The sequence below is a fragment of the Terrapene carolina genome, unplaced genomic scaffold, assembly GCF_002925995.2.
Source record: "Terrapene carolina triunguis isolate 2854851 unplaced genomic scaffold, T_m_triunguis-2.0 Scaffold88, whole genome shotgun sequence".
In the NCBI taxonomy this organism is placed as follows: domain Eukaryota; kingdom Metazoa; phylum Chordata; order Testudines; family Emydidae; genus Terrapene; species Terrapene triunguis.
In genome coordinates this window covers 932124-957481 of record NW_020664439.1, presented here as the reverse complement: position 1 = coordinate 957481, position 25358 = coordinate 932124, and the positions used below count along the sequence as shown (strand labels likewise).

Below are 25358 nucleotides of genomic sequence, written 5' to 3'. Positions count from 1 at the left end.
TGTGCAGTCCTGGGTCCCCCCTCACTCACCGCAGCTGGGGGCTCGCTGCCCCTCAGCCTCGCCAGCTCCAGTTCATGATGCCTCCGTCTCTCTTCATGCTGCCTCTGTTTCTCTTTCTCCTCCCATTCATGCTGTCTCTGTTGTTCACGATCTGCCAGCTCTCTCAGTTTTAGCTCTTTCTCCCATTCCAGCCGCTTCCGCTCCACGGATGCCGAGCGTCGCTGGGAGCATCCCCTGCTGGCCGGGAGGGTCACGGTGCCCTCGGTATTTGCTGGGCTCCTCCCCACCCTTCCCCTAGGCATAGGAAGGAGGGGTCTCAGGAAGCCCTCAGCAGCCGGCTGACCACTCCCAGATGGGACAGACACTGGTGCCTGCGCTGCATTTGCAAGGCTGCTTCCCTCAGAGACAGGGATCAGTTCATTCGAGCGATCTCCCTCCTCCAGCTGGGCAATGAGCTGTTCTTTGGTGAGCCTCCCACTGCGCAGCCCCCTCTGCTTGCACAGCTCCACCAGGTCGCTCTTAAGCCGCTTGGCATACATCTTCCTGCTGGCCACTCACAGGCCTGGGTGCTCACCGCTCCCCAGTTTCCAAGGAGAACCCCTGGTATGCCAGCCCTTCTCGAGGTCACCACCTCCCTTGCGATCCCCCGGGGGACCCTGTTACTGCAAAAGTCCTTCTCGCTGGTCACACACTCCCAGGGGTGAATAGCCCCCTGAAACCGTCTCTCTGACTCTTCAGCACGCCTGGTCCCCGTCAATCCCCCTTCGTTTTACTGCTCCCCAGTCACTTACTGCAGGAAGTGCCGTCCACGGGGTGCAGTAGATCCCGCCGCTGCCACCAGTTGTCACGGAGTGTGGGGGGACACAAGGCCCTGCACCCCCGGCTTCCTGCGATTCACCATGACTCTCAGCCAGCCAGTAAAGCAGAAGGTTTATTTAGACGACAGGAACACAGTCCAAGACAAGTCTTGCAGGCACAGACAACAGGATCCCCCCCAGTTAGGTCCATCTTGGGGTCCCAGGGCACCACAGCCCCCTTGGGAGGTCAGAGCCCTGTCTGCCTCCCAGACATTCCACCAGCCAGCTCCTGAAACTCTCTCCCCAGCGTCCCCTCCCACAGCCTTTGTTCAGTTTCCCGGGCAAAGGTGTCACCTGGCCTCTAACCCCTTCCTGGATTCTCACGTTACATGCTCAGGTATTCTCCCTCACGGCCAGTCTCCCATCCCCCAATGCAGACCGTCCTTGCCAACCTCCCCTGCCTTCCCAGCCAACACTCCCCACTCAGCATTCAAAGACCACATTAAGAACAGTCCCAGTTCGTCTCACCTGGCTGCAGGTGGTCTCTGGTCTTCTTGCAGATTTTCTTTACTAGATCTTCTGACTTGTCTGAGGCAGCTTTGTTCCACAAGTTGACTGTGAAGCAGGCACTTATTTATCACTTGAATAGGAGCAGGATTTTCTGGAAAACCTCCATATTATTGGATTTGGAGGAAGGGTGCAAAGGCTGACCAAATAGATCCACCTTTGTATTCAGATCTGTTGTTTGCAGACAGACTTTTAGTTCCAAGTGGCCTTTAGCGCCCTGTCCCACTACAGCTACAGCAGATCCTATGGCAAGAGTGAGCATAATAGATGGGATCCAGAGCTAAAGATTTTCAGAGTGACCATATGAAACTCATTGTACGTTTTTACCAACATATTCTCAATAACAAGCCTAGATCAGATGCCCATATTAAGATAAGTATCTCACAATCCCTCTACTGTGGCGGATTGCTGCATGCCTGATCCCCAATGACTCTTTGGTGGCAATGTCACTAGTGGAAAACTAGATTACTTACTAGTAATTGGAGTTCTAATAATATATGGTCTCCACAGACCTATACTCCCTCACACTCCTTTCCAGCTGCATCAGGCCCCCTGTGTTTCCAGTCCAGGGGACATTAAATAAATGAGGAGAGGCCACATGCCTCTTTCTAATCTTTGTCTCACTGCTCATCTTCATGAGGGATAGCCCATGGACATCTCTTGAGGCTTTTTGCTTTCAGCCATTCTCAGGTCTCACAGCTTGATATGCAGATTCCAGGAGTTGGACTGCATGAAGGCAATATTTTTCTAGCACTCCAGTTATTGCTAAAGAACTCAGCTTTTTTATTTACACCATGAGTATGAGACATGTTCTTGTTTGTATTTTTGTTTCGGAATCACTCTATTCCTATTTCCAGAAGCTGCTTCTTGTGACAATACTGAATTGGGAATGTTAGAATCAAAGTGGGATACTTGATGTGCTCATTTTTACCTTGGTACCTAGAAGCCTCTTCCATATCAGTGCTGGTGAGTTCTGGGGACAAATAACAGAGTTCTTTTCTACAGCACAAGTAAAGCTTTGCAAGTAAAGACTATTAAGTGGACATTTGAACTTCCATACAGAACATTTTGATTGTGAGCCCTTTCGGGACATGGCGTTTGCAAAGAGTATTATGACCCAAAAAATGGCAGGAGAGAACCCTATAGTGCAGTGACGAGTGCTAAGAAGAGCCTATAATTAAATAAGTTGAACTTAATTTGTGTGTATATTCCCACAACCATTTGAACCTTTTTTTCTTTAAGAAACTTTGGTGAGGAAACTTGTTCTAAACATCAAACTGAAATGGAATCTATAAAGACTTACAAATTATCTTCTCTGAAACTAAAGTTGAATTCTGTACCCTCCAGACACTGCCAAGTTTGGTTCGGATGTGTAGTAAGGAAAGATTGTTGGAGGAACGAGTAGAAGGAGCCGAAACACTTGCCTATCTAATTGAAACAGATGTTGAGCTCCAGAGAATCGCCAGTATTACAGACCATCTTATTGCAATGCTTTCTGACTACTTCAAGTATCCCAGCTCAGTCAGTGCAATTACCGATATCAAAAGGGTATGTGTTTTTCTCTGTCAGTTCAGAACTTCTCAGAGTACATTAAAGAGATTTTGAAACTGCAAATGTGTGTCTTAAGTACGCAGAACTTTAATTAAAATTGTCTTTCAATTGTTGCACTGCTGTATTAATGCCTGACCCTACTCCTCTTGAAATCAGTGCGAGTTGGATCAGGCCCTCAATGTCTTTGGCTCTTTAGGCACAAGATCTTTCTTTTGTTGTATGACTCTCCCTCCTCCCACACTGAGGAGGAACATTCCAGGCAAATAACACTGTAGGAGCAATGAGCAGGCAAAGGCCTGTTAGCCAAGCACTCTGCACAAACACCTACTCCACCACCTTCTAGACAGCTCTTTAGCCTCCTTTGCAATGGGAGCATGGAGTTGCAGACTCAGTTTCCCTCTCTTGCTTACTCTCTCTAACTCCCCTCCTCTCACTGGGGAAGGGAGAACATAAGAAAGGAATGGTGATCCCAGGGATGGAAAGTATTCTTGGCCTTCCCCCGCCCCTTCTTCCACTGATTTGGAATGTACTCAAAAAAGACAAAGGTCCTCTAATCCCCTTTGGTTCTGGAATAGCCCAGGAAATCACAATTGGCAGATTTAGTTCTCAAACTCCTATAATATGGGGCTGCTCCTGCTTACCCATGTTTACAAAATGCTCTGAGAGCCACAGATGAAAAAATACCACATAAGTACAAAGAATTGTGAGCAAATTTTCAATTGAATAAATAAGACAAAAAAGAGGTTCAGTAACTGGCTGGGAAGCATTAGACATTGGCTAGAGAATCAAAAAACCAACATTCCAGACCTGAGTCTGACACTGTGTTTTAGCGCTTTTTATGAATGTCCAGAGTAGATGTCAGCAGCATTGCACATGTATGTCACACTCACCACATGGCTGAGTTGATCTTGTGAAATGGATAATATCTTGTAAGTTGTAGGTGGAATGAGGCAGGGCTCTGCAGGATAAATTGATTGTTCTATTTGAAAAATTGTATATAATCATGAAGTAATGTACTATACTGTAATGTGGATGCACTGAGGCAGAGTTAAGCTTACTCAGACAAACTTACCTTTGGCATTTCCTGACTTTTGAGTGTTTTACCCTGCAACCTCAAAATTCCCTTGACAGTGTTTTTCACGTTGAATTAAATAGATACCATTTCTTCATCTGTTGGAGCCTTTCGGCCAAAGTTCTAAGAGCAGTTTTGGTCCCTTGATACCATCCCTTTTTATTGGGACTGCTTATCTAGATCCTATGGCAGCTTAAAGACTAACAAATTTATTTGGGCATAAGCTTTCATGGGTAAAAAACCCACTTCTTCAGATGCATGCAGTGAAAATTACAGAAATAGGCATAAATATATATTGGCACATGAAGAGAAGGGAGTTACCTTACAAGTGGAGAACCAATGTTGAAGGCCAATTCAATCAGGGTAGATGTGGTCCATTCCCAATAATTGATGAGAAGGTGACTGTATGGTAAGGTAACTCCCTTCTCTTCATGTGCCAATATATATTTATGCCTGTTTCTGTAATTTTCACTCCATGCATCTGAAGAAATGGGTTTTTACCCACAAAAGCTTATGCCCAAATAAATCTTAGTCTTTAAGGTGCCACCAGACTCCTCATTGTTTTTGTGGATACAGACTAACACAGCTACCCCTCTGATATCTAGATCCTAGTAAATCTAGTTGTTTTCCCCGAATCTGACCATGTAACTCTTTCTGTGGGATGGGCATGGCGAAAGGAGGACATTTTGGTCTGGCTTGTAGAGGAAGAAGAGAGTGGGACTCATTTTGTCTGGGAAAACATAACTAATCTCATCCTGTATTTTGAGAGGTTGCATACATATGTTGCTTGGTTATTACTGTTTATCTGTATAGACTACAATTCAGCAAAGCACTCACATGTGTGCTTAACTTTAATTATTAACTTCAATGGGACCTAAACACATACTTAAAGTTAATCTGCAGGTTCAGTGGCGATCCTGCCTGTTTGGTGTGTAATGCAATCAAAACCCGAGTAAACAGGCACTAATCTATAACAATTAAGAAAATACCATGTGCAAGTTTAAATGCTCTCTCATAAAGTGTCTGACTTTGATTTACCTTTTTTCAATAGCTTGACCATGATTTAAAGCATGCTCACGAACTGCGCCAGGCTGCGTTCAAGCTGTATGCTTCACTTGGAGCAAATGATGAAGACATCCGGAAGAAGGTGAGTCTGGGAGAGGGTCCTTTGGTGTTGGCAGCCGTCATGCAGGGAGAGACATCAACCTGGAAGTCCTGGGTGGAGTGCATTATCACTGATTGAATGAGATAAAGCAGAGAATAAAAGCATAAGTGAAGAATGAATAGAATGCAAGTTTGGTTTTTGTTCTAGTGTGAACATGTTGGATTGACAAATAATGTGTTATGTTAACCTTATGGTGCACTTCTTTTGCATAAAGCAACAGAGGGTCCTGTGGCACCTTTAAGACTAACAGAAGTATAGGGAGCATAAGCTTTCGTGGGTAAGAACCTCACTTCTTCAGATGCAACTTTTGCATGAGTTCCAGAGAAATTTGATTTCACACTGTGAAGCAACAAACACTTTGACAAAATATACTATAAATGCTTATTTATGGAAACACCTCCTTTCTAATGCCATAAAGAAATTCACATCTCTCATTGTATATTGTCCTTCAATATATGGCCTAGTTATATTCTTAATTTTTGCTAGTATGCAAATGTTGTGTATATAAAGCTTTGTTAAGTGATGTGTTTATGGTAAGTGGTCAGCAGAAATTAAAAATGTCTAAAAACTGTTTTGATATATAGCATATCCCTGTGTTGTCCTTCGAGCAGTGTCCTTATGGGTGCTCCATTGAGGTGTATCGGTGCCCCTGCACCTCTAATTGGAGAAATTTGGTAGGAGTGTTCACATGTAATCTCCCTCCCTCGTGGTCTGCCTCTAGGCTATCTAGCACTGCATGGGCAAACTGGCTTCAGTTCCTTCTCGACCGCCTTTGGCCTCGAATGGAACGAGCAGTATTCTCTTCCTTCTTTACATTGATAGTGTTTAATATAAATGGTAGCTATTCTTAGAGTTTCCATTTCTTTTTAGTAGTTTAGAGTTTCCATTTTTCAGTTAAAACAAAAAAAAACCTTTTTCTTTCACCATTTCCTGACTTTTGTTGTTGGGGGGGGTTGCCCCTGCAGGGGCATACCCAATTACCCTGGCTTCAAAGGTGCCTCTTCTGCAAGGAGGCAATCACAATAATGGACAGACACTCTCATTGCATCCGGTGCCTTGGAGAGAGAGACATTCTGCAGAAGTGCACCTTCTGCCAACTGCTAATGGTGAGATCTTGTAAGAACTCCAGAGCTCAAGTTGAAACTTCTCCTCATGGAGGGTGCACTTCAGCTGCCAATTGACCCTGGCCCTGAAGCCTCATCAAGATGCAGATTGTCCCCAGAGCCTTCAACCCCCACAGGGGTGAGATCATGGAAAAAGTCGTCTGACTCCCCCCTCAAAGCCTCTAGAAAAAAGGTTCCAAGCCCTCAAACCGAGTCCTTGACCAGCCAGAGAGGATCCCCAGCATCCTCGGTTACCTTGGTACCTACGGCTCTGAAGTGCGGTACCCAGAAACATCAGGAACCCTCCAGTACGAACTTTGCCATGGCACCTAAAGGCCTTTATGTGCATAGGCTTAGAAGCAACAGCACTGCCCACCAGGGATAAGGACAGAGACTGTACCACCTCTAAGAGATCACCATTGACAAATCCACCCTCGGCATCGAGTGCATCAAAGCAACCCTCATCAGAGCATTCCTCCCATAAACAGCCGTCAGTACTGACAAGTCAGCACCGGCACTCCTTGACAGGACTGAACATATCAGCGGTACCTCAGGAGTTCTGTTTCTCGAGGGACCTTATGGTCACGGAGTAACTGGAGTCCCTGCTACTTGGTACTGGAGCCCCATTACTAAGCATATCTCTGGAATCACCAGCGGCACAGGGCCATTTACCTACAGCGTCCCAGTCAGCTCCACCCTTCTCCAGCAGGGAGTTGTACAATGACCAGGACGACAGTCTCTCCCTGGCCTTACACCATGTACCACCATTGCAACATCAGGGGTCTTGGATATTCTGCATGCTTCCTCCTCTTCCAGAATTGTCCTCCCAATTAACGAGGCACTTCTGGACCCTGCCAAGATGATCTGGTAGATACCAGCCTCCACTGCACCAATGTGCAAAAGAGCCAACAAGAAGTATTACATTCCTCCTAATGAGGCAGACTTCCTCTTTACGCACCCTCAATGTAACTCTATAGTAGTAGATGTGGTTAATGCACAGGGAAAGCAACATCATGCCAAATCAACCCCATATGATAGAGATTAGAAGAGACTAGACCTCTTTGGAAGGAAGGCATACTCTTTGACGATGTTACAATTCAGGGTCACAAACTACCAAACCGTAATGGCTAAATAAGACTACATAAATTAAGGGAAACTCAACGTGTTTATTGTCCACTTCTCAGAGATACAAAAGGGACAATTTCAGGCCATTGTCAAAGAGGGCCAGTTAGCAGCCAGAACAATGCTGCAAACCACACTGGACACCGCAGACACAGTGGCCCACTCGGTCTCGATGGCAGTGGTAATGAGGCAGGCATCCTGGTTACACTTCTCCAGATTGCCCAAGGAAGTGCAGATGACACTCGAGGATCTCCTGTTCGAAGGGCCCAAACCCTTCACCAATAAGACTGATGCATCACTCCACACCAGGGGTAGGCAACCTATGGCACGCGTGCCAAAGGCAGCACGCAAGCTGATTTTCAGTGGCACTCACACTGCCCAGGTCCTGGCCACCGGTCCGGAGGGCTCTGAATTTTAATTTAATTTTAAATTAAGCTTCTTAAGGATTTAAAAAACCTTATTTACTTTACATACAACAATAGTTTAGTTATGTATTATAGACTTATAGAAAGAGACCTTCTAAAAACGTTAAAATGTATTACTGGCATGCAAAACCTTAAATTAGAGTGAATAAATGAAGACTCGGCACACCACTTCTCAAAGGTTGCCGACCCCTGCTCCACACCTTAAAGGACTCCAGGGTCACGCTACACTCCCTTAAAATCTTCACATCAGGACAGAAGAGGAAATACGGCTCACAACCACCTCACAGATCCTGACCACCCCAATTCCTCCCATCATAGCAGTATTATGGCTCACAGCGTAAGAGACCCAGAATGCAAAAGTGGAAGCTGTCATCCTCCCATTCCTCAATCTCTCAACCCTCATCCTCTAAGCATCAGTTTATATCATACCTTGCACAGCTGGCAGTATTTTCTCCAATTCCTCACCTTTGGCCCATTCCTCACCTCACCAAAATGACAGCGGACCCTTCATCCCAATGTAAGGATACTCCGACTCCAGGCTTGGCTACTTCTTGGTTCCAAGACTTAGAGAGCAAATGCTCCGAGGCGGTGAAAAAGATGTTACTACATAGCATGAAATCGACCATTCGTCGTACTTGCGTGCGAAAATGGAAATGATTCCAAATTTGGTGTGATTCCAAACAAGTGGACCCAACATTTTCCTCAGTCCCTTCGATTCTAGGCTGCACTGTAGGTCTAGACTCTCTCTTCTTAGTTCACTTAAAGTACATTTAGTGGCCATAACAGCCTTCCACCATCCAGTGGACCGGTGCTCAGTATTTGCCCACCCAATGACATATAGATTCCCACATGTCAGACCATCCACCCCAACCTAGGACCTCAATCTAGTTCTGAGAACATTGACTATGGCTTCTTGCTCTGTTATACCTGTCCATGAAGACAGCATTTCTAGTGGCCATTACCTCAGCACGAAGGATAGGGGAAATAGTGGGGTTGATGGCACATCTGCTGTTCACGGATTTCTTTGAAGACAGTCACCTTGAGGCCACACCCCAAGTTCCTCTCCACCCCAGTAGCCTCCTCCTTTCATGTGAAGCAGTTAATCCACCTTCCCATTTTTTTCCCAAAACTACATTCATAGAATCATAGAATATCAGGGTTGGAAGGGACCTCAGGAGGTCATCTAGTCCAACCCCCTGCTCAAAGCAGGACCAATCCCCACCTAAATCATCCCAGCCAGGGCTTTGTCAGGCCTGACCTTAAAAACCTCTAAGGAAGGAGATTCCACCACCTCCCAACCTAAACCTCCCCCACTGCAACTTGAGACCATTACTCCTTTTCTGTCATCTGGACCACTGAGAACAGTCTAGATCCATCCTCTTTGGAACCCCCTTTCAGGTAGTTGAAAGCAGCTATCAAATCCCCCATCATTCTTCTCTTCTGCAGACTAAATCCCAGTTCCCTCAGCCTCATAAGTCATGTGCTCCAACCCCCTAATCATTTTTGTTGCCCTCTGCTGGACTCTTTCCAATTTTTCCACATCCTCCTTGTAGTGTGGGGCCCAAAACTGGACACAATACTCCAGATGAGGCCTCACCAATGTCGAGTAGAGGGGATGATCACGTCCTTCAATCTGCTGGCAATGCCCCTACTTATACAGCCCAAACTGCCGTTAGCCTTCTTGGCAACAAGGGCACACTGTCAGCTCATATCCAGCTTCTCGTCCACTGTAACCTCTAGATCCTTTTCTGCAGAACTGCTGCCTAGCCATTCGGTCCCTAGTCTGTAGCAGTGCATGGGATTCTTCCGTCCTAAGTGCAGGACTCTGCATTTGTCCTTGTTTAACCTGATCAGATTTCTTTTGGCCCAATCCTCTAATTTGTCTAGGTCCCTCTGTATCCTATCCCTACCCTCCAGCGTATCTACTACTGCTCCCAGTTTAGTGTCATCTGCAAACTTACTGAGGGTGCAGTCCACGCTATCCTCCAGATCATTGATGAAGATATTGAACAAAACCAGCCCCAGGACCGACCCTTGGGGCACTCCGCTTGATACCAGCCATTGATCTAGACATGGAGCCATTGATCACTACCCCTTGAACCCGACAATCTAGCCAGCTTTCTATCCATCTTATAGTCCATTCATCCAGCCCATACTTCTTTAACTTGCTGGCAAGAATACTGTGTGGGAGACGGTATCAAAAGCTTTGCTAAAGTCAAGGAATAACACGTCCACTGCTTTCCCCTCATCCACAGACCTAGTTATCTCCTCATAGAAGGCAATTAGGTTAGTCAGGCATGACTTGCCCTTGGTGAATCCATGCTGACTGTTCCTGATCACTTTCCTCTCCTCTAAGTGCTTCAGGATTGATTCCTTGAGGACCTGCTCCATGATTGTTCCAGGGACTGAGGTGAGGCTGACTGGCCTGTAGTTCCCTGGATCCTCCTCCTTCCCCGTTTTAAAGATGGGCACTACATTAGCCTTTTTCCAGTCATCCAGGACCTCCCCCGATCGCCATGAGTTTTCAAAGATAATGGCCAATGGCTCTGCAGTCACATCCGCCAACTCCTTTAGCACCCTCAGATGCAGCGCATCCGGCCCCGTGGACTTGTGCACGTCCAGCTTTTCTAAATAGTCCCGAACCACTTCTTTCTCCACAGAGGGGTGGTCTCCTCCTCCCCATGCTATGCTGTACAGTGCAGTAGTCTGGGAGCTGACCTTGTTCGTGAAGACAGAGGCAAAAAAAGCATTGAGTACATTAGCTTTTTCCACATCCTCTGTCACCAGGTTGCCTCCCTCATTCAGTAAGGGGCCCACACTTTCCTTGACTTTCTTTTTGTTGCTAACATACCTGAAGAAACCCTTTTTGTTACTCTTAACATCTCTTGCTAGCTGCAACTCCAAGTGTGATTTGGCCTTCCTGATTTCACTCCTGCATGCCTGAGCAATATTTTTATACTCCTCCCTCTGTCCAATCTTCCACTTCTTGTAAGTTTCTTTTTTTGCGTTTTAAGATCAACAAGGATTTCACTGTTAACCCAAGCTGGTCGCCTGCCATATTTACTGGTCTTTCTACACATCGGGATGGTTTGTTCCTGGAACCTCAATAAGGATTCTTTAAAACATAGCCAGCTCTCCTGGACTCCTTTGCCCCTCATGTTATTCTCCCAGGGGATCCTGCCCATCAGTTCCCTGAGGGAGTCAAAGTCTGCTTTTCTGAAGTCCAGGGTCCATATACTGCTGCTCTCCTTTCTTCCTTGTGTCAGGATCCTGAACTCGACCATCTCATGGTCACTGCCTCCCAAGTTCCCATCCACTTTTGCTTCCCCTACTAATTCTTCCCGGCCTGTGAGCAGCAGGTCAAGAAGAACTCTGCCCCTACACTTTACACTGGTTCCTCCAGCACTTGCACCAGGAAATTGTCCCCTACACTTTCCAAAAACTTCCTGGATTGTCTGTGCACCGCTGTATTGCTCTCCCAGCAGATATCAGGGTGGTTGAAGTCTCCCATGAGAACCAGGGCCTGTGATCTAGTAACTTCTGTTAGTTGTCGGAAGAAAGCCTCGTCCACCTCTGGTGGTCTGTAGCAGACATCACCCTTGTTGCTCACACTTCTAAACTTAATCCAGAGACTCTCAGGTTTTTCTGCAGTTTCATACCGGAGCTCTGAGCAGTCATACTGTTCTTACATACAGTGCAACTCCCCCATCTTTTCTGCCCTGCCTGTCCTTCCTGAACAGTTTATATCCATGTACTCCAGACATGTGAGTTATCCCACCAAGTCTCTGTTATTCCAATCACATCATAGTTCCGTGACTGTGCCAGGACTTCCAGTTCTCCCTGCTTGTTTCCCAGGCTTCTTGCATTTGTGTATTGACACTTAAGATAACTCGCTGATCGTCCCGCTTTCTTAGTATGAGACAGGAGTCCTCCCCTCTCGGGCTCTCCTGCTCTTGCTTCCTCCCGGTATCCCATTTCCCCACTTACCTCAGGGCTTTGGCCTCCTTCCCCTGGTGAACCTAGTTTAAAGCCCTCTTCACTAGGTTAGCCAGCCTGCTTGCGAAGATGTTCTTCCTTCTCTTCGTTAGGTTGAGCCCATCTCTGCCTAGCACTCCTCCTCCTCCTTGGAACACCATCCCATGGTCAAAGAATCCAAAGCCTTCTCTCCAACACCACCTGTGTAGCCATTCGTTGACTTCCACAATTTGACGGTCTCTACCCGGGCCTTTTCCTTGCACAGGGAGGATGGACGAGAACACCACTTGCGCCTCACATTCCTTTATCCTTCTTCCCAGAGCCACATAGTCTGCAGTGATCTGCTCAAGGTCATTCTTGGCAGTATCATTGGTGCCAACATGGAGAAGTAGGAAGGGGTAGCGATCCGACGGCTTGATGAGTCTCAGCAGTCTCTCCGTCACATCGTGAATCCTAGCTCCTGGCAAGCAGCAGACCTCTCGGTTTTCCCGGTCAGGGCAGCAGATAGATGACTCAGTCCCTCTGAGGAGGGAGTCCACAACCACCACCACCCGCCTCTTTCTCTTCGGAGTGGTGGTCATGGAACCCCCATCCCTAGGACAGTGCATCTCATGCTTTCCAATCGGAAGAGTCTCCTTCTGCTCCCTTCCCTCAGATGTATCATCTAGTCCACTCTCTGCATTAGTACCTATGGAGAGAACATGAAAACGGTTGCTCACCTGTATCTGCATTGCTGGTACATGGATGCTCCTCTTTCTTCTTCTGGAGGTCACATGCTGCCAACAGGGAGGTGGTACTACATATGCTGGATGTTAGGAGACCCCTAGCATTTTATTTAGCCAGGACTAAGGACTTTAGGAAGTCTCCTAAACTCTTCCTTTAATTTGCAGAAAGATTCAAGGGTTCTGCAATATCAACTCAAAGACTCTCCAAATGGGTCTCTAGTTGCATTAACCACTTTTACCATGCGTATAACCTGTAGCACTCCACAAGATGTGTTTATACCTTGGCTGCGTGTTTTAAAGATGTCCCCATCTCAGAAATCTGCAGGGCAGCAACCTGGGCCTCTGGCCATGCTTTCGTGGAATATTATGCGATTACTCAAGACTTCGGCTCTGAAGAACTATCATCAATAACAGAAGCCCCAGCACTCAGGGCCGGCTTTAGCAAATGCGGGGCCCGATTCGTGGGGTGGCACTTAGATTGCCGGTTGGGGGAGGGGGGACCGCGGGGCTTGCCGTGCTCCGGCCGGCGCTCTGGCCGGGAGAGCAGGCCCGCGGGGCTTGCTGCGCCCCGGCCTGGGCTGCGGGGCTGTCGTGCTCCGGCCGGGAGAGCGGGGCTGCCCCCTCTGGCCGGGAGAGCGGGGCCGCGGGGCTGGCCGCGCTCCGGCCGGGGCCGTGGGGCTGCTCTAGCCAGGGGAGTAGGGCCCCCGAAGACGACCTGCCAGCGCTCCATGGGGGATACTGCTGTGAAGTCACCTACGATGGAGTACCCATAGGGACTCTACTCAAAGAAGAAGAGGAAGTTACTCAACTTGTGGAGTAACGATGGTTCTTTGAGATGCGTCGGTCTGTGGATACTCCACAACCCGCCCTTCTCCCCTTTACTTCTGCGTTCTCAAGAAGGGGCTCTTCTCTTTGAGTAGAGAAGGAATTGAGGGTGGTTCGCCGGCACAGTGCTATGTAGCCTTGAGGCGGGCCTACCAGACATTGCTACCAAAATTCTCTGATTAGGGGTGCAGATACACCAACAGTGGTGCACCCATAGAGTGACACATCCCAAAGTACCATCTTTTCTGCACAAGGTGAGTAACTTTCTCTTGTTTTGCAGTGTAGCATAATGCAAACTTTTTCTCAGAAATAAACATAAGGAAGCAGTAATGTTTGAAAGGAGATTCATGGCTAGCTTCTACCAAGCAAACCACGCTGGAGATGGCAGTGCATATAAAACAATGAGTGGCAATTGTAAGATCAGTGTGATCACTAGTGATAATAACCAGAGTATTCTCTCCTACTTGGCTTTTCCTCATCTGTGCATATGAAGCATTTAAGTCCACTTGGAGCTTGTTAGTTCTGATAGACCTCGACAGATGTTTATGGTAACCTAAGAGTGAAATGTGGCGATAGAATTGCTATGAAAATAAATATTGGATTTTTATTATGAATAAAATAGGATAAAAAAGCAAGAATGACATATCACAATACACATTAATCCTGAACATGCTACAAAATAGCTCTAATATAACTAAAGAAATTTTCAGGACAGAAATGCCAATCACTTAAGGCAAGATTTAGCTTTGAAATCTCACCAGGCTGGAGATAGAATTGTCATTTCAAGGCTGAATTTACTAGTAATAACTTACTACATACAATGTAAGGTGCTTTGTTTTTCATGGAGGCTACTGAAAATAAAGTCTGTCAATATTTTTTAAATACGACAGTAAGATATGAATTTTTAGGGGAAAAAGAGGATCTTTTGTTTGCGGGATAATTTTATCTCCTTCCCTGAACTAGTTTAAATCATTTGATTTGCATTGACCTCTTCTAAAAGGTGCATTCCCTCTTTGACTAAAACTAACGTGACTGCTGGAAAATGGAGGCCCATTAACCATACAGCATCACTTCCCAAATATCTGTCACCTGACACGAATCCTTACGCCTCATTCCTAACTGTTCTTACTTGTCCAAACAGTGTGATATTTTATTTGAACATGCAATACCTTATTAACAGAAAGAAAGGGTTCATGTGAAAACTGATATTAAATAAACCCACTGATTTATATTTATTCTAGCAACTCCATGCTTCAAAAACTATTTTAAAAAATTGATGTGGTAAATAATTCCCTATTTAACTCTTATATTCTGCCACTTTCCATATATGGTGTGAAATTTTGCTCTCAGGCCAATGCACCCAGTTGACTTAAATGGAGTTTTACTGATGTAAATGAGTACAAAAGTTTGCCTAGTGAGATTTAAGTGTTTTTTTTTTTCCCACTGCTTCCAACATTTGTTTAATGTGAACTGATTCTGTACCATGGTGCTATTTTCCAGAATTTTTACAGGCTTATGTAATGGTCTCCTAGAACCCATACGAAGCAGGAGAAATGTTTCAATTCAATAATGATTCAAAGGGACTCTACATATTAAGATCTTAACTCAGAAAAGTGCAGACTAACCATTAAAAAGTGACCATAAAAATAAACTGTCTTTTTATAACATTATTTCTGTGTAATTTTTATTTTCTAATAAAATATTTATTTTTAAATTGTTGATTCATATTTGTGGTATCATAGTTTGTAGTCTTATTTGCAATAGAACACTGATCTACAAATCGTATGATGTTTAAAAATATTATATATGTAACTTGTGTGTTTTCCTAACTTTTCTAAATAATTTTGTCATTAGCATCTCCACAGAATGATGAAAAGTAGATGTTTGTAGCTGTAAAATACTGAATAGATGTAATTATTTTGTGCTCTCCCAATAAAAAGTAGCTGTAGCAGAACAGAATGTATTTTGAAGAAGTTAGCTGTATTCAGAAACATTTTAGTACACAGCCCTGCTTTCATGTACTGCAATAGGTTGACAGGACTTACAAAACTTGGATCATATTAGAAATATCTGTTCAGAATATTATGCCCCGCGGTATGTACTATGTTTACAAAAAAAAGTGGGGTGGAATTTGGGAGTGCTTTCCAACTGTTTTTTGCAGGGTTTCATCCTTACTAAATCAAAAATATTCTTAAAGCATATCTCTTGTGAAAGGGATACACTTCTAACAAATTCACAACAACTTTGGAGGATAGAAATAGTGAAATATACAATAATCTCCACAGTGAATTTATTGAAGAAATTGTAATAGTTTTAAAACTGATTAAAAATTTGATGCGTGTGTATCTTTAAATTCATTGCCCTCTGAGGGAGAAAGGTTGGTTTTGTGGTTAAAGCACTGGAGAGAGATTCAGGAGATCTCTGTTCATTTCCCAGTTCTTGCACACATTCCTGTGCAACCTTGGGCAAATCAAATAATTCTCCACCTCCTAGGAGAGTTGATTATAAATTAATTGTCTGTGAGGTGCATACATACTACTGTGATGGGGGCCATGTAAGTACCCAGATCATTTGCTACTCTTCAAATGATCTGTAAACAGGGACAGATTTCTGTTCTTAAGTATATGTAAGATACTTACCTTTTTATTCAATGTATTTTCTTTGTAGCATCTAGAAAGCCAGTGACTAGTAGTTGTCTTATTAAAATGTCAAGGAACAGAAGAAACTCAGATGAGGAAACATAGTCTAGTGCAGCGGTTCTCAACCTATTTACCATTGTGGGCCACGTATGCAACTCTCTGTGTTATGTGGGCCGCATCCACACACTATATATACTACCTGTATGGCCCTTAGGATGTCACATGGGCTGCAGCTGTGTGCTGATTAGGCCGCAAGTGGCCTGCGGGCTGCGGGTTGAGAACCACGGGTCTAGTGTTAAAAACACAGGACTAGGCTTCAGAAAAACTAACTTTGATTTCTGGCTGTGCCACAGAATTGCTGGTACACCTTGGCCAAATCACTTAGCTATTCTGTGTCTTTCTCCATTGGTGAAATGGGGATGCTAATACTCACCTATGGTGTCTCTCAAGGGTATTAGTGGTTGTTTTGTTTGTGAAATGTTCTGAGATGCTCTGATGAAAAACACTGCAGTATTGCAAAGTATTTATGTATGTATGTATTCTGTCTTGTCAGCTGATATGTCTAACATTGATGCCTTAAGACCTGTCCTTTTCTGTATTTATATGTTAGTTCTAAGTGGTATTCTGCAGGACTGTAACCTACAGTTAGACTGTTGTACAGATTTGGTAGAAGTGTCTTTACATTTCCTCTTTCGCTTCATACACCATTGAGTCATGAATGCCATATAATGTTATGAAATTATACCCAAATGAAATAGAAGCTTTACTACTTGGTTGTAAGCATGCAGTGACCAAGGCTTTCCTCACAGGAAATTTCATTTGAGAACATTGTCTTGGTCCCAGATAAGAGGCTATCACTTCCCTACTTCTCCTGTTCAGTGGGTCAGGAAAGGATCAGGCAGGGAACAGATTTCACTTCTCCCCATCTCATCTTCATGGGGGACAGGGGTGCTGAGGAGGGACAAAAGGGAGAACTGGGCGAACGTGTCATGTGGAAGCAGCAGAAGGTGATGTACCACTGAGGGATTGAACCTGCTTGTGGGGACAGGGTATCTCACATAGGAGAATGCATGCAAAAGGTTGTCTAACAGAGAGAATTGCACTGTGGGGTGGCGGTAGAGGCAGCATCCAATGGAAAAGAGCATATGGGATGGTGGCTGGATATCTCAGAAAAGAGAGCTAGGTGTCTCAGAGGGGTTGTATGGTGTCAGTGGGGTCTGAGTCACCTTCAAAGGAGCGGGAGAACAGAATAAGAAGACAGAAGAATGTGTCTTGGAGTAAGAGTGTTTGTCCGTTCGAGGGTATGAAAAAGGTGCTTCTTGAAGTGAAAATGGGAATGTCATCTTAGTGACTGCTCTCTCCCCGCCTTTCCTGTAGACCCTGTGCGCTCGCTCTCTGCTAATCCCGTGTGCTCATTACCTGCTGCTTCTTCGAGTGATAGTCCCTATTGTATTCCACTGAGGGTTTATGCATGCTCACCATGCATCCGGAGCCAGAGATTTTTCAAGTAGTAGTGTCCATTGGTCTGCACTTGCACCCTTGGCTTGTCTCATCCTTTCGTCTGAGGTGATAAAAGATGGGCCGGACTGATCACTTCTCCGTTTCCTTCTCACCGCTGCATGATCCGGGTCAGAACCATTAGGCCATGTCTACACTTACAAGCTTACAGTGGCACACCTGTGCCAATACACCTGTCCCGCTATAAGAGCACTCGTGTAGCCGTGTTATGCCGACGGGAGAAAGCTCTCCCGTCGACATAATAAAAACAGCTCAACGAGCGGTGGTAGCTGTGTTGGCGGGAGAGCATCTCCCTCCAACAGCACAATGCACCCAAGTGCTTATGCTAGCAAAACTTATGTTGTTCAGAGGTGTGTTTTCTTTCACACCCCTGAGTGACAAAAGTTTTGCTGACATAAGTGCTAGTGTAGACTTGTCCTATGTGTCCTCTTCATGTGACAAACTTAAAAAAGCTACAATTGCACGTAGTTAGTTTTACAGTTTTTACCATTTTTATTGTTTTTTGTTGTAGTTTTTAATAGTTTGATAGTTTTAGGAGTAGGATTGGGGAAGTATCTGAGGCACTCCTCACCTCTCGCTCCAGCAGCGTACACACTTCCACTAGCTCTGACAGTGCAGCTGATGGAACTGAGTTTTCGTCTTTGGAGGACTCGGAAAAGGGTCAGGGACCATCCATCCCTTCCCACCACTATGAGTACCAATGGAGGCCTTCCACATCATGGCAGTATCCTCAACTCCAGCAGCCACAGAGCCACTGGAGCCCTTCTCAGTACCTTCCGGAACCATCATGCTGGCCCTATGGGGATCCTGGCCCCTATACCCTCCATTGGAACCTGCCTGTTCCATTAGGGAGGCTTCACCTATTTCACTGTCTCGGGCCCCTTTGAGCTTGGAACCAGTAAAGGGAGATTAGCCACTCAGTCCAGCTCGGACGGTATTGCTGGAACAGTTGAGATTCCTGTTGTCCTCTCCTGATGCAGCAGTGGCTTCAGCATCCCCCCATCTTCTGATGACTACTGCCAGTTCCAGGATCTCTTGCATAGAGTGGCGGGTGAGCTTCACATTCCTCTGGAGGAGATCAAAGACACTGAGCATAAGCTGCTGGATATACTTCACTCATCAGAGCCAACCAGAGTTGCTCTTCCATTCAACAGTGCCATTCTCGAGCCATATACTGGCCATATGTACACTTACCCCAAAGGGGGCAGAAAAAAAGATATTATTTACTAGCCAAGGGGTTTAAATTTCTGTTCTCACACCCACTTCCCAATTCACTTGTGGTGCAGGCAGCGACAGAACAGGCAAGGCAACAGCATCCATGCTCCACCCATCTGACAGGAAGGGCAAGTGACTAGACCTTTTAGGCCGCAAAGTCTTCTCTTCAGCCAGCTTTCAATTCAGGATTTTGAATTATCAGGCATTACTTGCCAAATATGATTTTCTGAATTAGAGCAAATTGGAGTACTTTGTCAAGAAACTGCCACAACAGGACTGGGCCTGCTTTCAGGCAATAATTGAGGAGGGGATGCTGGTAGCAAAGACCTCGCTCCGATCAGCAGCAGATGTGGCAGATACTTAATTATGCTCAGTGACCACTGGCATCGTCATGAGGAGGGAGTCGTGGCTCCATTCCTCTGGTTTTCCCAGGGTGGTACAAAACATCATAGAAGACTTCCCTTTTGATGAATCCCATCTTTTCAAAAAGAAAATGGACAATTCCCTCCATACCCTTAAGGATTCGAGAACTACACTCTGTTCCTTGGGTATTGCACACCAGCGCCAAAACGTAAGTTCTACTACCCACAGTCTGCACAGCGTTACAGAACTTCTCAGTTTTTCCATCAACGGCCTTACGAATCACCAAGAAAGCATCAGAAGAAAACCACAGTCAGGCAAAGAGAGTAGATGCTATTGTCTAATTGATGAGTTCAGTGGTTCCATAAGGGGAAATAAGGGTTGTTGTTTCTAAGGTAAATTCTCTTTTCATATGCAAAATTTATAATGTTATAAACCACAGTAAAACAGTAGCATTTACAAGTAATACAAAAGTTATCCACCTTATGTTATTTACGCACCATTAACCTTTTTCTCCAGATCATTGAGACTGAAAATATGATGGACCGAATTGTGAATGGCTTGTCTGAGTCTAGTATCAAGGTGCGGCTATCTGCAGTCAGGTATGAGCTTTCCTGGTCTAAATAAAATAATTTTCAAAGTGTGTAACTCTGCTTTCTTTTTGGTCCTTCATTTGCTAGAAATCGTAGTATCCGTCAAACACTAAAACTAACCTAAAGCAGTTTCTAGTCTCCGAAAATTCATCAAAGATAGTAGTAAAATATTTCTTGGTGTTGTATTAATTATCACCAAATTCCTAGCTATATCTGTATGGAAAGAAACAATGAAAGCATTTCACAGACCTCATTTCATTTTTCTTTGTAGATGTTTGCACAGTTTGTCCCGGTCTGTGCAGCAGCTACGGACAAGTTTCCAGGATCATGCCGTATGGAAACCCTTAATGAAGGTGAGTCGAAAAATAGCAAGAATCATACACTTGGAAGTGGATGTGATCTGTTCATCAGTTACAATGTCTTTTTGTAGAATCTTAATAGGTATCACCTTGACATCTGATATGTGTGATCTTCTCTGGAGGCTTACAAATCAGCAAAAGCCCAGTAACAGCAAACAATGTCGTTGCCTGCACTTTCTCTTTTGAAATGTAACACAATCTATTACAAAATAAGACAGGCACTGAGAGCCAGATTGCCCCTAGCCCCCTTACTCAGGAACATAGGAAAGGGCTCCCCTCTGCTCCCCTGCTCAGCCTATAACCGGCAACTGAGGTTGAGGCTGCAGCCATGGGGAGGGGATATTGATCCTACATTCCACCTGCTTTACTTTCCCAGGGAGCAGGATGAAGAGGCAGGGCCATGATGTGGGTAGGGCATTCCTCTTCAGCCTAATGCAAAATCTCTCTGTGTTCCTCTTGGGACAGTGCAGTGCACTGCTGCCTGTGGCACAACCCCCAAGTCCAGCCCCAGAAGCACCAGCCCCATGGAGGAGAGGGGAAGCATGGCTTATGATTTTAAAATCAGGCTGCCTAAACGTAAACTAGAAGGAAAAATAGTGCGTATTGCATTGTCATATGCACTGCAGTTTATTGAATGACTTGAGTGGTTGTGAAGAACGGGTTGTAGTGAATTAGTGAAAAAGGATAGAGGAAGACTAATTGTACTGTATATACTGCTCTATCTATGGGAAAATGGCAGCTTCTGGAGGAGAGAATGTGCAAACCAACCAGAAACAGTGAGCAAGGCTAAGAGATTTTGTTCCTGTGATTTGCCTAGTTAATCATAGAACAAAAGAGCAGATGAGCTGGTACAGGTGAGAGAGAGAATGAGGAAGCTGTCAGGCACTCTGTGCAGAGTGCATCCTATTTCTGCAGTTCCCCGTTTGCCCTCAAGTATGCAGGGTGACTAAGCTTATTGCATAGAATCTAATGTTGTTATACTGAATAGCTGACATCTGCATGAAAACCTGTTCAGTGCACAGCTTTGGTCAAAAAAGCAAATAAGATATTATGTTACCTGAAGAAACAGAGTACAGCACCTAGCACAATGGGGTCCTTGCCCATGACTAGCACTCTTAGGCGCTTCTGTAATACTACTAATAAATAATGTGACAAAGTTCCTCCTCTATCTTGGTGGGTCCTGCGCTTATTGGCGGATTTTCTTGCCTCAGAGATTCACCATGTGGGTTGGGGAACAGCCCAGAGACCTTCCCCTCTGGAAGAACCCACAGTCCAGGTCAATTGGGAGGTTTGGGGGGAACCCGGGCCCGCCCTCTACTCCAGGTTCCAGCCCAGGGCCCTATGGACTGCAGCTGTCTATAGTGGAACTGGGATGGGCATGGTCAGTCACGAGGACAAATCTGCGCCCGAGCAGGTAGTAGCGCAATGTTTCCATGGCCCATTTTACAGAGAGGCATTCTCTCTCCACCACTGCATATTTTTGTTCCCTTGGAAGGAGTTTCCGACTGAGGTATAGAATTGGGTGTTCCTCCTCCCCGACCATCTGTGATAGAACGGCCCCCAACCCTACTTCCGATGCATCCGTCTGCAGGATAAACTCCTTGGTGAAATCAGGGGCTATCAGTACGGGGTTATTGCAGAGGGCAGTCCGTAGGTCTGTGAATGCTTCCTCTGTTGTGTCAGACCATCTCACCAGATCAGGTCCACGGGCTTTCACTAGGTCTGTCAGGGGGCTTGCCCTTGTGGCAAAGTGGGGGATAAATCGTCGGTAATACCCCACCACACCTAGGAATGCCCGGACTTGTTTCTTGCGACTTGGTCGGGGCCAATTTTGGATGGCCTCTAACTTGTTCACTTGGGGTTTTACCAGACCTTTTCCCACAATGTAGCCAAGATATTTGGCCTCTGTAAACCCCACAGCGCACTTGGCAGGGTTTGCTGTAAGGCCAGCTCGCCTGAAGGTATCGAGGACTGCCTCCACCTTCTCCAGGTGGGTTTCCCAGTCTGGGGTATGAATGACCACATCGTCCAAGTAGGCAGCAGCATAACTGTTCCGCGGGCGTAATAGCTTGTCCATGAGGCGCTGGAAGGTAGCTGGGGCCCCATGTAGTCCAAAAGGGAGGACAGTATATTGAAAAAGACCCTCTGGTGTAGAGAACGCAGTCTTTTCCTTTGCGTCTTCTGCAAGAGGAATCTGCCAGTACCCCTTTGTCAAGTCTAGGGTAGTCAAGTACCGGGCATTACCCAGACGGTCCACTAGCTCATCTATGCGAGGTATGGGGTACGCGTCGAACTGGGGTACTTCGTTTAGTCGCCGGAAGTCGTTGCAAAATCTTGTGGTGCCATCAGGTTTGGGCACCAGCATGATTGGGCTGGACCACTGACTGTGGGATTCTTCGATGATCCCCAACTCCAGCATTTTTTTTACTTCTGCTTTTATTTCCTCCCTTTTTGCCGCTGGCACCCGTTAGGGCCTCATTGTTACTCTGGCCCCAGGGTTCGTGACGATGTGGTGATATGTCTCGGTTGTTCGACCCGGTTTTGTCGAGAACACATCTTGGTTCCGGAAGATCATCTCAGACACCTCATTCTTCTGGTCTGGTGTTAAATCGGGAGACACTCTCACCTGTTTGGAAGGCTTGTTTTCCTGGGTTAGGTCTTTTTGGACCGTTGTGCATGCCTCTTGTGCATGCCAGGGTTTCAGAAGGTTAACGTGATAAATCTGTTCTTGTTTTCTGCGTCCTGGCTGCCGCACCTTGTAGGTTACTTCCCCCACGGGTTCAACCACCTCATAGGGCCCCTGCCATTGGGCCAGAAGCTTGCTTTCTGCCGTGGGTACCCAACACCATAACCCGATCCCCTTGTTGGAACTGTCGCATTTTTGCCTGGCGATTGTAATGGGTTCGCTGGGCCTCCTGTGCCTTTTCCAAATGTTCCCGTACAATAGGGGTAACCCGGGCTATCCGGTCTTGCATCTGCATTACATGCTCTATTATATTTCTCCCCTCATTGGATTCCTCTTCCCAGATCTCTTTGGCGATATCTAGTATGCCACGGGGGTGACGCCCGTATAATAACTCGAAGGGGGAAAACCCAGTTGAGGCCTGAGGTACCTCCCGGATAGCGAACATAAGGTAGGGTAGTAGGGTGTCCCAATCCTTCCCATCCCGACTTACCACCTTCCTTATCATAACCTTGACGGTTCGGTTAAACCTTTCTACCAACCCATCAGTCTGCGGATGGTAGACCGAAGTTCTCAGGGTATGTATATGGAGCAGCGTACAGAGGTCCTTCATTAGCTTCGACATAAATGGGGTTCCTTGGTCGGTTAATATCTCCTTCGGTAGCCCCATTCGGGCAAAGATCCCCACCAGCTCTTTGGCTATAGTTTTAGAAGCCGTGTTCCGCAGGGGGACGGCTTCTGGGTAGCGAGTAGCATAGTCCAAAACAAATAGTATATATTGGTGGCCCCGAGCCATCTTCTCCAAGGGTCACACTAGGTCCATGGCTATTCGCTCGAAGGGGACCTCTATGATGGGAAGGGGTACTAAAGGTGCCCTCAAGTGGGGATGGGGACTGTGCAACTGACACTCGGGCAGGAGGCACAGTACCTCCGCACTTCTTCATGTACTCTAGGCCAGAAGAACCGTCGTAGGACTCGTGCCAGGGTCTTCTCTACCTCCAAATGCCCCCCAAAAAGATGACTATGAGCAAGACTTAATACAGCGTTCTGGTGTTTTTGAGGTACTAGGATCTGCTGTACCTTCTGCCCCTGTACTGGTGCAACCAGGTATAAGAGATCCTTCTTCATTATGAAGTAGGGTCCTGGTCCCTGGGTTTTCCCTTCCACAGGGACCCCATCTATTTCAGTCACCTCCTTCCTAATGTTGTCATACCTTGGGTCTTCTGCCTGGTCCCGTCCAAAATTTCCTCTCCCGGGGCTAATCTGCCCAAGATCTAGGGGCCCAGTCTCTGTTGCCTCTACTGGTTCAGAAGAATTAGGGTGGGGGTCAGACTCGGGTGCTTCTCCCTCCTGCGTGGCCTCCTTTTCAGCTGCGCGGGTCTGCCTACCTACAAGAGTGACCCTCTGGCTTTGGGTCAGTATTTGGGTTCCCAAGGCCTTAGCTGCCCTTCTTTCCCTTTTTGTCTTTCTACCCTGTCTGGGAGTGGAGAACAAATCTGGGGATATTTCAGAGAAGATTGGGGGTTGACAGTCTGCTGTGGATGCCTCACCAATTTTAGGGTCCCCATCTTTCTCCAATCCCCCTACTGGGAGTAAGTTTCCAAACCCTGGGAAGTCCCTCCCTATGAGCACCGGGTATGGGAGTTTAGGGACTACACCTGCTGCTACCTCAGTAGTGTTCTCTTGGATCTCGATTTTTACTGGGATAGTAGGGTAGTAACTAACTGTCCCATGGACACATGTTATCCCCATACGTTTAGCCTGCAGCAGCTGACTACGCTTCACGAGCCTCCCTAGATAAGCATGATAGCACTCCCCGAATCAACCAGTGCCGTGGTCCCTATCCCATTTAGTTTCACTGGTCTGGTATACATATGTGGGGTTAGTGAGACCCCCCCACAAGGTGGATTAGGGAGCATGGATCTGCCCAGTTCCCCAGGTTACACTGCATAGGCTCCTCAGCATTGGGACACTGTGCAGCTATGTGTCCCCACTCCCCGCAGGCATAACATCTGTATGGAGTCCTAGGCGTTCCCCGGTCTCTTGGTTTGGGCAGTCTAACATCACGATCCTCTTCTCCCTCAGTGCTCCGACTCTTTGTGGCCTCTGATAGGCCTTCAGCCTCTCTCTTTTTCCACCTGGGCCCTCCTGGTGGCCCAGTCACTCGAACTTTAGGGCTTGGTGCTGCTAGTTTAACCTGGGGTGCCTCTTCCTTAATTGGTCGGGTCAGCTCCCTCGCTGTCCTTCGCCTCTCTACCAGGGCGACAACCTCGTCAAAGGTGGAGGATTCGTTCTGGCTTACCCAGGCACAAAGGTCTGCTGGTAGTCCCCTCATGTATCGGTCGATGACCAGAACCGCTAGTATCTCTTCCGGACTCCGGGACTCTGTTTGCAACCACTTTCGTGCGAGATGGATGAGGTCATACAATTGGGACCGCGGGGTTTTGTCTTACTGGTACCTCCAACCATGATACTGCTGGGCCCGCACTGCTGTCGTTACCCCAGATCTGGCCAGGATCTCTGCTTTCAGCTGCGGGTAGTCTGCCGTAGCCTCTTCAGGCAGATTATGGTAGGCCTTCTGGGCCTCCCCACACAGGAATGGGGCAAGGATGCCAGACCACTGATCTCGAGGCCAGGCCTCCCGTAGGCTGTCCTCTCAAAGGC

General features: G+C 46.4%; 1 protein-coding gene across 2 annotated transcripts in view; it reads left to right on the top strand.

Annotated features, from left to right (window-relative positions):
* Positions 1-25358, top strand: part of ARMC8 (armadillo repeat containing 8) — a 205189-nt gene that overhangs the window by 131906 nt on the left and 47925 nt on the right. For both annotated transcript variants that reach the window (XM_024218622.2, XM_024218621.2), the window contains 4 exons: positions 2712-2912; positions 5039-5134; positions 19579-19661; positions 19924-20062. In XM_024218622.2, the coding sequence (XP_024074390.1) occupies positions 2712-2912; positions 5039-5134; positions 19579-19661; positions 19924-20062 (519 nt within the window). The remainder of the gene's footprint in view (positions 1-2711; positions 2913-5038; positions 5135-19578; positions 19662-19923; positions 20063-25358) is intronic.